This window comes from Acanthopagrus latus, chromosome 9, assembly GCF_904848185.1.
Source record: "Acanthopagrus latus isolate v.2019 chromosome 9, fAcaLat1.1, whole genome shotgun sequence".
Taxonomy (NCBI): domain Eukaryota; kingdom Metazoa; phylum Chordata; class Actinopteri; order Spariformes; family Sparidae; genus Acanthopagrus; species Acanthopagrus latus.
Window position 1 is genome coordinate 8,519,605 of NC_051047.1, and position 12,427 is coordinate 8,532,031.

A 12,427-nucleotide genomic window follows, 5' to 3' on the forward strand; every position below is an offset into this window, starting at 1 on the left:
GCTAAAATTGTGAGAGCTCGGTAATTCCAGATTATTAGTTAATAAGTCAAAATCTATCTATCTATCTATCTATCTATCTATCTATCTATCTATCTATCTATCTATCTATCTATCTATCTATCTATCTATCTATCTATCTATCTATCTATCTATCTATCTATCTATCCTAAATAATTGATTAATTAAGACAAAAAAGATTGTATCTGCCACACATACTGTATGAAAGAATCCATCTGTGTGTTGTTGAAGGAAAAGCCCCTACTGTACTTCATGAGATATTTTACATGCAAAAAGATAAAGACCAAAGTTTTAACAGTGCCATCAGTCTCCGGCTGTATATCTGCCACAGATTTGACTGCACTGAGCATTGCTATGTACCAGAGAGGTGCTGTCACTGCCCTGTCAGCCCACTCAACGCATGGCGGAGGCACTCCGACAGTCAGATTCTGCTTCAGCCACCTTTTCATTGTTCTGGTGAGGATACAAAGCGGCGCCGCTGAATGCCGTTGTGCCGGTGCTGCTCGGATACACCGGCAGAAAAGGCATTCTCTCCTCTTTTCAGGCAGCAGAGAAAGGTCTCCGAGTCCCCTAATGCCATCACCCAGCAGAGCCATTTCAGAAGAGACTGCCTTGAGCTGTACACTGATAGGGAAAAAAAAAACCTCTCTGTGCCCTCAGCAAGACCTCTCAAGTTCTCCACTATGGCCGTGCTCGCTCCTCTTTTCTTTCCTTCCTCTCCCTCTCCCTCTCCCTCTCCCTCTCCCTCTCCCTCTCCCTCTCCCTCTCCCTCCCTCTCTCTCGCTCTCTCTCTCACACACACACACATACAGTAGGAGCGTGGTTTAGGCTCAGGTGAACTTGATTGTTCACCTCCCCAGGGCTTTCTTGGAATGAAATCTGGTGTGATGGCTGTCTCTACAATAAGACTTATGTTGATGGTATATGACCCCGGTGGTGGTCCACACACACACACACGCACGCACGCATGCACACACAGACACACACCTTCACAGACACAGATGAAGAAATATTGCCACGCTGCTTGAGCACAGACATTTTTTTTCTCTCAGACATCCCCAATGTGCAGCCAAACGCAGGTTTATTAAAATGTATCCTTTTAAGTTTTCCATTCGTTCACTTTTGACTTTTTTCACTTTCCCCCCCCTGTTATTACAAACTCGCAGAATGCCAACTAAATTGAAACATGACTGGTTGAGCTGTAGTGGCGCTGGGCAATTTAACCCGCCGCAGTGATTTATTTACAGTAGATATGCGGCTAATTCCCCCTCTGGGTCAGCTGGAAGGGACACAGCACAGACGCTTTTCAAATTCTACACACCAAGGACCCAGAGAGGGTGCTGTTGGGTTCATTATGGGAGTCAGGCGACCACAGATTAATTCTGCCTCCTATAATTGGATGGCCTATCTCTGAGCAGAGCAGGGCTTATGTGCCCAGAAAGTTGGCTGTGGGATTTGCCTGTGAACATACACACAAGTCACCAAGTACTGTAAAGTAGTTCTGCACAATTTGGTGTTTTGTAGCTAAGACCCATGAGAAAATAAAATGGTACAACATCTTTGCTTTATTAAAGGAGACATATTACACTCATTTCAGGTTGATCATTCAACTGCTAGAATAGGTTTTTCTCAAACTTATGTGCCAAACTAGCTGCAGGGCATGAATTGTGCAGAAGCGTGACTTTGTGATGTAGTGCGATGTCAGGAAGTCACGGAATTAAAGGCGGGACCACCAACGAGGTGTTTAAAGAGCAGTGCTTTTTTTGGGAGTTTCTGTTGGTATGGACTTTGACCCTTTGAACTTTTAAGAACTTTTACATGTACAAGATCATATACTGTAGAACACATTAAAGGAAAGGGGGAAAAAAAAGACGAAAAGCAATATAGGTCTCCTTTAACGCAAATTGTTCCATTCTTGAAGTTTGTTTGGTTTTCCTCAGCAGTACTAATTGCTAATGTTTCCCCCCCTGTTCTTTCTCCCTCTTTCTCTTCTGCAGATCCCCAGCTCAAGGGTATAGTGACCAGGTTATATTGCAGGCAGGGATACTACTTGCAAATGAACCCCGATGGCTCTCTTGATGGGACCAAGGATGACAGCAGTAATTCCTGTGAGTACCTTGACAGTGTCTGTCGGCCTTCTAGATGAAACTTTTGAAAGGTGTCTAGAAACGTTTGATGAATTGCTAACAGAAGACACTGAAGTATAAATCAACTTTTAGTACAGCTGAGAACTATCAAGTTACTGGTAAAATCTGTGTATGTTCCTCGAGCACAAAAGTTGTCTTCCTAAGTCTTGTTCACTTCCAGGTAGATTTATCCCTCAGGTGCAGGAAACGAACCGGTGACCTTCCAGTCACGCTTCTCTAACCTTCAGCATCTCCTCTCATTTTTCAGCCTTTAGAGCCAAAATGTCTTCTCAAATTGCAGCAGCTATAGGATCACACAGATTTATCCTCCTCTCTGAGAGGGAAAGTGGACCAAGAAACAGTAGGCTTACCGGGGAGAAAAGGGTATTATTAGCTTGATCTGGCACTGCTCCTCTAGCGCTCCAGGCTAGGTGGTTAATTTGATTCCAGTGCTTGGTGCTAACTCTAGCCTGACACTCTACATTGTGTCACTAACTCCTGTCAGCATGAGGAGATGTGGCACATGTCACATCTGATAGGCTGAAGGGACTTATTGACACAGTGGGCAAAGCATGAAGTGTGCACAGGGGATATATCCTATCAGTGAGACGCCAGTGTTTGGCACCAACTGCTCCACGTTAAAATGTACATTTTTTGGAGTTGGCCAAAAGCCACCAAAAACCAATGGTCACATAGTATTTCTCTCAGCCTTTCCCAGCCTCCAATCCTGCCAATACCAATTACTTATAGGGTCAGCGGGGGTCATTACATGCCTTTAAATCGCCCATATACATGCACTTAATGTCAGAGCCAGGCCAGTGCTATTGTTCTCACCAGTACAAACAAAAGCTATTACCTACCAGGCCCAAGGAGTCTGCTACAACAACAAAGGGGCTATTAGATCTGCCACGCACCAGTGGTGTCCCCAATTACAGCTACTTCTCAGGTAGCTCTGGGTGGCCGCAGCTATGCTAGGCCAAGCAGCAATTCATCTTCGCTGATTACCGAAATGCAACAGCTAGCAAAGTGTATCATCCATACTTTGTGAAGCATTAATGATAGGCAGCTTGCATTAGGATGATGAATTGCATGATGATATATTGTGTTTTTAACGTACATTCAATGGTTATGTCTGTCTGTGGTAATGTCTGTGGTTTGTTGTGATATCTTTTATGGATGGCTGCGTTTGCCTTTTCAAATGTGTGTCTTTCAGCTTTGTTCAACCTTATTCCTGTGGGCCTCAGAGTTGTCGCCATTCAGTCCGTGAAGACAGGGTTATACATCGCCATGAACGGGGAGGGCCATCTGTACACATCAGTAAGCATTTTTGTTTTATAGACCGTATTAATGTGGCAGCCATTTCCATTTGACTGCACGCTCAAGGGTCGTACGGTCGTGTTTCAGGTTGCAAGTCGTATAAACACAAGAATCTGACAAACTGCTAACATTTCACTGCTTCGGGGTGCCCCAGCAGCTCAGCTGGTGGAGCGTTTCCTCACTGCAGCGGCTTAGGGTTTGAATCTGACCTGTGCTGCATTTTTGTCCCATTTCCCATCATCTTTCAGCTATTCTATCGTTTAAAGCCATGAAAAAAGGCCTGATACGAAACATATCACAGCTTACGGACTGATCAGCAACTGAAAAGACAAAGGATAGTTAAAATATGTCAAAGTCAAACAACATATAAGGTGATCCAGTAACTATTGGTAGACAGCTAACATCAGCATTCAACCATTTCTTAGCAAGTGTTACCTTTAGACAGTATATCTAAACATCATCTAAAGAAGCAGGAGTGTCTTGCAAGTCTCTTCATGCCACACAAAACACTCGCGGTTAAAATGTTTGAACACACTTTTGTGTAAATAATCTGTATCTACATAACACAGAAGTATGTGTTCCAGTGACAACAATGTCACAAAACATTACTGACTCAACCTGAACATTTTTCCTAGGTGGTGAAGAGAAAACAAGACAATTAAGCTTGAGCTAAATTGCTAGCTGGATCACATCCAGCATGTATCACTTACAAGTGTCCAAGATGTTCTTGTGCAACATTTCAGGATTGATTCACCAAGTTTCCTGTCATATTGTGTACCACTATCAAATGGTATTGGTATACAGTAGGAGGTGGTTGAATGCAAACGTTAGCTCTTGTCTACTGGTAACTAATGGTTGGTCAAATATGCTGTTAACCTTGAAATTTGGCCTCTGGATTTTCACTGTCCATTTTTTGTTCAATTGCTGATCAATCAAGAAGCGATGAAATGCTGACAATTTGCCGTACCTGGAGCACAGCTGTGGGCAGCTTGATCCCACCACCCTGAGCGTGACGTCAGAGGAAAATGGCCACTGTGTGATTAAGATAAACTAAGCGTGAAAGCACATGCAAAAGCCTGCAAAACACACAATCACAAAGTATTATGCTAAATATGCATATGGGTTTAAGTTTGTATCTGTACTGTTGGTTTTACATTTAAAAGAAATACAGATTCAAATATAGATTTAGATAAACAGTGGGTAAATTCATCAGTTCTCACAGCACGCAAGACACTACTCCCAATAAGGGGAGGGTGAGCATGTCTCAGATATTTACCACATTTGCAACAGGATAATTGCATTTCACTGAAGGTTAGTGTCCCCATTAAGCATAAATTCATGCATACAGGTTTTTACTCATCTGGGTAAATGCCCCCAGAGTTTTCATTCCATATGAATAAACCAGTTACATTAGGTGACATAATTCATCAGGAACACACATTCACAGGCTCACGTGGGATCTGCTTCCCTGCCATTACACAGGATATTACAAGGTGTCAGTCTTTTGCTCTATAGAAGTGAATTAGATGTGTGCTGCTGGCAGAGAATGCTGTGGTGCTGAGACACATATGTTTAACATAATGTAAACCATACCTGGAAGGAAATAAAATGCAACGCCATTTCTGACCAGAGTTCAGACATCTGATGAGCAGCCGTTCTTTTTCACTTTGTGCTTCACCCGCCGTTATTGACTACCTCTCTTCAAAATAAACTAGGCCTCTGCGGGCTAGACAGCCGAGGGGCCGATAAGACCTCGCCCAGCACAGATAGTGCTTCTTGTCTCACTCCTCCACTCTGTCCTCTCACAGTCATTCAAATCAATCAGCTGTAGGAGCAATGGGAGTAGTGCTCCTCTCTCAGACAGGAGTATCCATCAGAATCACTGTCCCTTCTTCCCTCTGCTGTCCTCATGTTCCTAATCCTCAGAGTGCGGAGCAGGAATTGCCATCTTATTCTTCATTCATTACCTCGGAGGTTTGGAGGGGCTACTTCTCTCACTGTACAATGCCCTGGCATTCCGCTGGAATTCTATAATACTTAATCATACTGCTTTACTTAAGCCACAAAATGAAATTCATTTGCGGAGGATTGACCTAGAATCCTATGGATTTTGTTAAGGAACTGCACAGTAAGGATTATGAATTAATATACTATGGGTGCACAATACTGCATAATACATGAGACAACATAATTTGTGCAGTTTGTTGATTGCACACAGCCTTTTTCCCTTTGCAGATACACATCCGATTTTCGCAACATACCTGGAAATGAAGAGCCTCACAATATTATGTTGATTTTCATACTTGACTCCCAACCTTAATAGATGTATATGCAACAAGCAAGAAGTCCTTTCATTCATTTATTCAACATACTGCACAGGAAAATGAAAGCAAAAGCGACAAAAGCATAAAGATACATGGAGAGAGGGTTAAAAATGGGCATCCGATCAGCTTTGAATAAAATCTTATGGGATAAATAAAGGAGAATATTGCATTATATGAAATCTGAACACAACAATATGGGATTTTATGTGTGCACAACAAGAATAATCTGTTTTCCTGTGGTTCAGTGCTTCCTCTGTAAATAGTTGTATTATGGTGACATACATGAATACATTCACCTGTATAATTCATAAAAATGCCTACACAAATATCCAGGTAAATATATTACACACATAGTATAGAATGCAAACATTTATATAATCTTCTGTTTTAATAGTGAAATAAAAGGGACCACTAACTACATTTCATTAATCAACCTTGTGTATTTCATTGATATTAAATCAATCTTGGACTTGGATTTTTTTTCTCCACTCGTCCCATTCAGTAACTCTGAGGAGTTTTGTAGTTGATCACTGATGGTGTGGCGTCTCTGCAATGAGACTATTTTTGCGGAAAAACTTGCTTCCAAGTGTTGATTACCAGACCCGCGTTATAGCTGATAAATGCTGCTAATTGGCATTTGAGCTAACCTGGAGCCCTTATTCTGGCACCGCGTTTGTAACTGTGATGATGTTGCTTCAAGCCTTTTACCGTGAAATATTTTTTGGTTGTTTTGTCTGCTAGCTGCTGGACACGCTCAGTCCTGGCAGAATAGCCGTGTGAAGTGGGTTTTTGTCGAGCCGGGTCGGGCCATGTGCTCCTTCGGCACAGTTTGCCCTGCTTCTCTCTTCACTCAGCTCCCCTGCTCTATTTGCAGCTTATTTTCACGCTAATGGAGGTTCTGATCAGACCTCCACCATCCGGCCGCCCACTCAACGGTCTCTCTTTGCTCCTTGCTGTGTGAATTACTCCGGTAATGGCAGCCTTGTAAGATGTTCTTCGCTCTCCTTCATCTCCTCCTCCCCTTCCTCCTCTGCCTCTTCTATTCTCTTCTGTAAGCAAGGTACAACCATTCCTCCCATTATCACTCTGTAAGAGTGAGCCTGGCAGTTGACCTTTTCTACCCATTAAGGGTATTTGATTATAGTGCACTCAGATTTTCAGAAACTACCTTGGAGGTTATATTAAAGCAAAAGAACGTGTTGAGTTAGTCTTTGTTCACAGTATGAGGGGAAAAAGTGCAAAAAAACCTCCTCAAAAAACTGTTGAATGCTGCTTTTTTGTTATTGGAAAAAAGTATTCTCTCTCGATTTGTCTTCATTTCTCCAAAGCCTGCTCATTTCTTTTTTAACCAGAACTTGGTCGGTTATTCTCTTACTATATTAAACATATGACAGAGGTTTTAACTATGATGATGTACTTTGATAATGAATTACATTCAATTTTTAGACAGATGAGGTGACTCAAAAGGAGAGTCCCACTCTTTCAGAAAATAAATGGAAAGCCCATTCAAGGCCTCTGGTAGTGCATCATATTCTTTTGTGTGAGGCACCCAAGGCGCAGCGTATGGCTCGAATGACAGAGATAGCATCAAAGTGACTGTGCAGCCTGGCACAAAGGACACACCACGGAATAAAGGAGAGTTCAATCATCTCACCCCTTTTTAATCTGCTCCTTTTGTATCCGAGCCAATAAACTCCCGGCTAATTTCTCCTCCAGGCTTCTCCGTGGATCAGGCATTGCCTCTGAAATGTAATAAGAGGAGAGGAATTCTCACAGCTTGTAGACGAGAGCGGAAACAGGACTTGTGGTAGTCTCTAGATAACTGTATTAAAAGTCTTATACAAAAACAGACAAATTCAAAGGAGATAAAACATGAAAACGTTAATTATTCCGTAGGGACTGAGTTATTAAATCCCTAAAAGCAAACAAGGAAGTGTCGGATTGTGTAGTTTTGTTGCACATGATGAAATGATGGTGCCAGAGAATGCAACTCCCCAGTGCTGATTTTGTTGTTTTTCTGTCCTGTTAATACAGTCTCCTACCAGCTCTCAAGTGTAAAGGTTGGGCATTTCATGGTTGGCTGGTTTTCTTTAGAGCTAGTTCCCCATTCCCTCACTTCACCGGAGTCTCTCTCCGCAGGCCGTCTTTATCAGGAGTCTGCACTTGTTAGTGCTACCTTTCATGATTGTCAAATTGGCTTGCCACATCACTTGAGTGGCCCTTTCTAGAAAATGAAATCCTTGAGAGGACCAATCTGGAGCAGTGCGGTGGCTTTAGCTTCACTTGTTAGAGGCTGTATCATCAGTCGTACGCACACAGAAGACTGAGGGCATCTGTTTCCTGTGCTGCTCAATTCAGAATGGATGAAAGCAGAGTGTTTGATACGAAGACTCCCCTCAGTTTGCATCAGTGTGAAAAATGAAAGTGCATGGCGGCTGTGTGTAGGGAAGAATAGAAAAGACCGGCTTATTCAGGAGTCAGTGGTGTGAAACCATAAGAGTCCTCAAAGAAGACTTGTCGCTGTTACAGAGTGTGGATAATGGTTTCTGTAAAAAAAGATGGTGGCATAGGTTGCTGGATTTTTCCGTGCAAGCTCAGTTATAGTTATTACCATATATGTTTTATGTATGTATATATATATATATATATATATATATATATATATATACATACATATATATATATATATATATATATATATATATATATATAGCAGCAGGAGGAGAATGTTTGTAAATGGGTGTATATAGGCTGCCCGTCACCAGGGTCTGTTCCCCCATCATACCCAGTTATTTGATATTGTCTCACCAACATTCTTATTCACCGACCAACCTCTTAGGCCATTTTTCTAATTCTGCTCTCAAATGTTTTCCCTCAGATTGATACCCTCCTTTAGACGCACTTTGCTCCCTAGCTGTCATCTTCAGGTGTTGAGCAAAGACATGGCATTTCACAGCTAGAGAATTTAGTTTCACCAGATATTAAAACGACCTTTCAGTGTGAGGTCACAGAAGATCGGGATATTTTATAAAGGCCAATTTGCATTGTCATATCTTCTCTGTCTACTGTGTTAAGATCTCTTGCATTTTATAGTTAAGACAAAGAACAAGAAAGTCCAAAACAGAGAAGCTAATTTAGCTTCTTAGCTGTGTTGCATGGTCCACTTTTATACAGCCCTGATCCTTCTGCAAAATAAACATTATTTGCTGACATTTACAAGACAAGAGTCAATGTTACAAACATGTCTCTTGATCTAAACCGATTACACTCATAATATGCAAGTTGGCTTGCCTTGCCCTGCAAGTAGTCATGCTGCCATCATTTCATTCAGATGTCCAAAACGACTACACCTTTCTTATATATTCTGTTGTGCTACAAACTTACATTATCCCAAATGATTCCGACAGTGTTTAACTGTTCAAACCCTGACGAAATCGCCACTGTACTCAAAGTAATTTTGCATTTCATTTCACCGCCTGTTGCTTTAACTCCTGGGAAAACAACCTAATATGTCAGTGAATGAGAAAGTGAGATGGTGACTAAAAATGATCTGAAAAAAACTTTTACACATTTCTCACGTCAAGTATATTTTCATGAGCAAGTATAGTTTTCATTGTTCAAACTGAAAGACCCCTATCAGCAGAAAGTACCTGCTGTTCATTTCAGTGTTCAAGCTTTTCTCCTTGGAGCATATGGAGGGCATAAATATAAATACTTGATCATCAGCAGAGTTGTGACACCCCTTCACAAACCACCATATGTGTACGAGCACACGCGTGTGGTTCTGTATGTGTGGAGTATACATGCAGCATCGGTGCTCAACAGATGGCTTTGCGTGAACATGTTCCATTGGTGTTGATTGTAAACCTGTCACGAATGAAAATGATCCTCCTTTATAGTTTCATGGATGTTTTCTGGAAGGATAAACAATGAGAATGGAACGTCAGGGGCAACCCAGGTTTTTTTTTTTTTTTTTTTAACAAATGAAGCCTCTTCCATTTACATGTAAACTACTTACAAGTGTTTATAAGTAGAGCGAGTAGCCTCACTTTTGATAAAAGACATAAGCATACATAATGAAAGGAATAAATTAAGTGATTGATATCCAGGCTATTTGACATGTTAGGGGTTAGGATAAATGGGACAGGTCAGACTGTAAAAAGCTTATTATAACTAAAATGTACATGTCCGGCAGCTGTAAAAGCAAAAGAGGAAGTCAGGTGTAGTAGCATAACAAGCAAAAACTCTGCACCGAGACGCAGTTGGAGACTGATGGTAGGGTCAAACAAGCACAGGACATTCACCCTGTAGAACACAGTTTGTGAACAGTGTGAAGCCAAAAGTTAATGGTGAGTTCTTAACTCACTAGTGTAGTGAAGCTGGGTCACACACTGTATGTTACACATCTTAAGTTATATGTGTTGCAGTTGTAACTGAACTTACGTAAGTAACATAGTTGTTTTAAGACAAAACACAGTGATTTTTCATTCACCAAACCAAAAAGTATGAGTGCCTAAACCTAACCAAGTATTTTAAGTGCCTCAACCTCACCAAAACTATCACATAGTTTTAGTATCTATAGCTAACCAAGTAGTTTAAGTGCCTTAACCCAATAAAATAGTGTCCTTGCCTAAACATAACCAAACTGCGAGAGTATGGCACTGTTCTGGTATGCATGTCACTGGTACAATGCATCGGTCATGCTGTTTTGGGAAAGGTTACATGTTGTTTTTGGAGTCCTGGGCAACTGACCTTTTCAGTTGTTTAGGTATTAGTATATGTTGCTTTAACCACAGGAGCATAAAACACAGTAATGTTACAGCAGAGAGGGACGCTGACCGTAATATTTTCCCATTCCCACAGATCTCTGGTACCTATAGTAATTACTTAGATGATATTTCCCCCCAGAGGAGTGTGGCTCAGAGCTGAGGTGGGGGGAGCCTCATTATCTCCAAAGCGTTGCTCTCTCCTGCCTTTAATGCAGTGTCAGTGTCAGGAAGGGTGGTGGTCATTAATGAACAACAAGGTCGGAGGCTGGCGTCAAAGCTGAACTGGTGAACCGTTGGTCGAGAGATGCTAAGAATAGGCAGAGTGGTCCCTCAGCCATTTGATATCACTGTTGTTATTAATGGCTCTTCTAATGACTGGATGCTCTCAGCTTGTTATAAAGTCTCACAGGTCAGAAAATGCACATTATTTTGCAGAATCAGTTCAAAGTGCTCTGTGGAGTTGGATTGAAGAGTGTTGCATCAGAGCAGTGTGCTACCCACCATAAAGCAGGGAGTCCCCCTCTGCAGCGCTTCACCTGTAGGGATTATTTGCGTCTCTGAACAATAAATCACAAATACCCAGCGCAGCTGATTTGTCCTCTATCTCTTTCCAGGTCAACAGCTTAATGTCTATTAATATCGCATCTCCCCCTGTTCCTCAATCACTTCGATATTCCCCTGTTTATTTAGGGCAATTAAAGAGTCGACAAGTGCAGCTGTTTTCTGAATCACTGGTTTACATGACACATGATTTACCGTAAGGCAGTCAAGTGTCTGAATGTGCTAGGAGGAATATTAGGACGTCCAGAATGTTTCCATTAACCTGCCAAGTAACCATTCAGTGAGGGGCTATTTAAAGTTTAAATCAGATGTTTCTGCTATGAGGATTGTTATAGCAATGGTTCTTAAGGTGGGGCCAGGGACCCCAAAGGGTCCTTGAGGTGGTTTAAGGGGCTAACATTAAAGGGGAATACTGTATTTTCATTATGATCCCATCCATTATCAACACAGTGACATATTTATGACTATTTCACTCATGAGTTTCATACACTGTATTAAAACATCTTAAAGCAAGCTTTTAACAGATGGGAACCTGGGATGAAGTCTTATCAAATGTGTGTTCATGCTCTAATCTGTGTCAGCGCGGGGTTCTTGATATGAATAAGTATCATCCTACCCTTTCGTCACATTAATTTTAGAGCACAGAGTTAGTTCAGGCAGAGCTCTGACACTGTGGATGTCAAACATGCTTGACTTCAACTTGTACAAGCGTGTTGCAGATACAGTGCATGAAAAGAAAGTTGTATTATTACTTGAACTTTGAACTACAGACTGTATAAAATATGGACATAGCATCGTGGTCCCAAAAGTGAAGCCAGTACAGAAGTGCTTTAAAACTGCATTCTTTCCAATGATCAGCAGGGGGCGACTCCACTGGTTTAAAACAAACAAACAAACAAACTCTGATTGTATGTAAGCTTATGAGAAAATGACCCTACTTCTTACTTGATTTTCTTGCTCAGATTTCTAATGTGGCGAGTGTCAAAAATTGTTCAATACAGCATGATGTTTATTTAACAAATTGTTCCATTTGTAATACAATAGATGGTAAAGGGTATGCTTTAGGGCATGGCTAGCTTGAGATTAACAAGGCATTACCACAGCTTGTCCTCGGGTTCTCGGTCAGATCCAATCAGGAATTCCTCCACAAGTCCACAAACCAATGGGTGATGTCATGGTGCATTTACAATTGTTTTGAAATTCATTAAATCTCAGCAAAGGAACACGCTTATTCAGAATCAGTCTAACCATTTTACAGAATTAGTTTTTCTCATTTAATTCTTTTCTTTATTTTCTCTATCTCAGTCCAGCA

At 41.3% G+C, this 12,427-nt stretch overlaps 1 protein-coding gene across 4 annotated transcripts in view; it reads left to right on the forward strand.

Annotated features, from left to right (window-relative positions):
- The window catches only part of fgf14 (fibroblast growth factor 14), a 122,840-nt gene that overhangs the window by 86,122 nt on the left and 24,291 nt on the right, over window positions 1-12,427 (forward strand). For all 4 annotated transcript variants that reach the window (XM_037109430.1, XM_037109433.1, XM_037109432.1 and 1 more), the window contains exons 2-3: window positions 2,016-2,126; window positions 3,358-3,461. In XM_037109430.1, coding sequence (XP_036965325.1) covers window positions 2,016-2,126; window positions 3,358-3,461 — 215 coding nt within the window. The remainder of the gene's footprint in view (window positions 1-2,015; window positions 2,127-3,357; window positions 3,462-12,427) is intronic.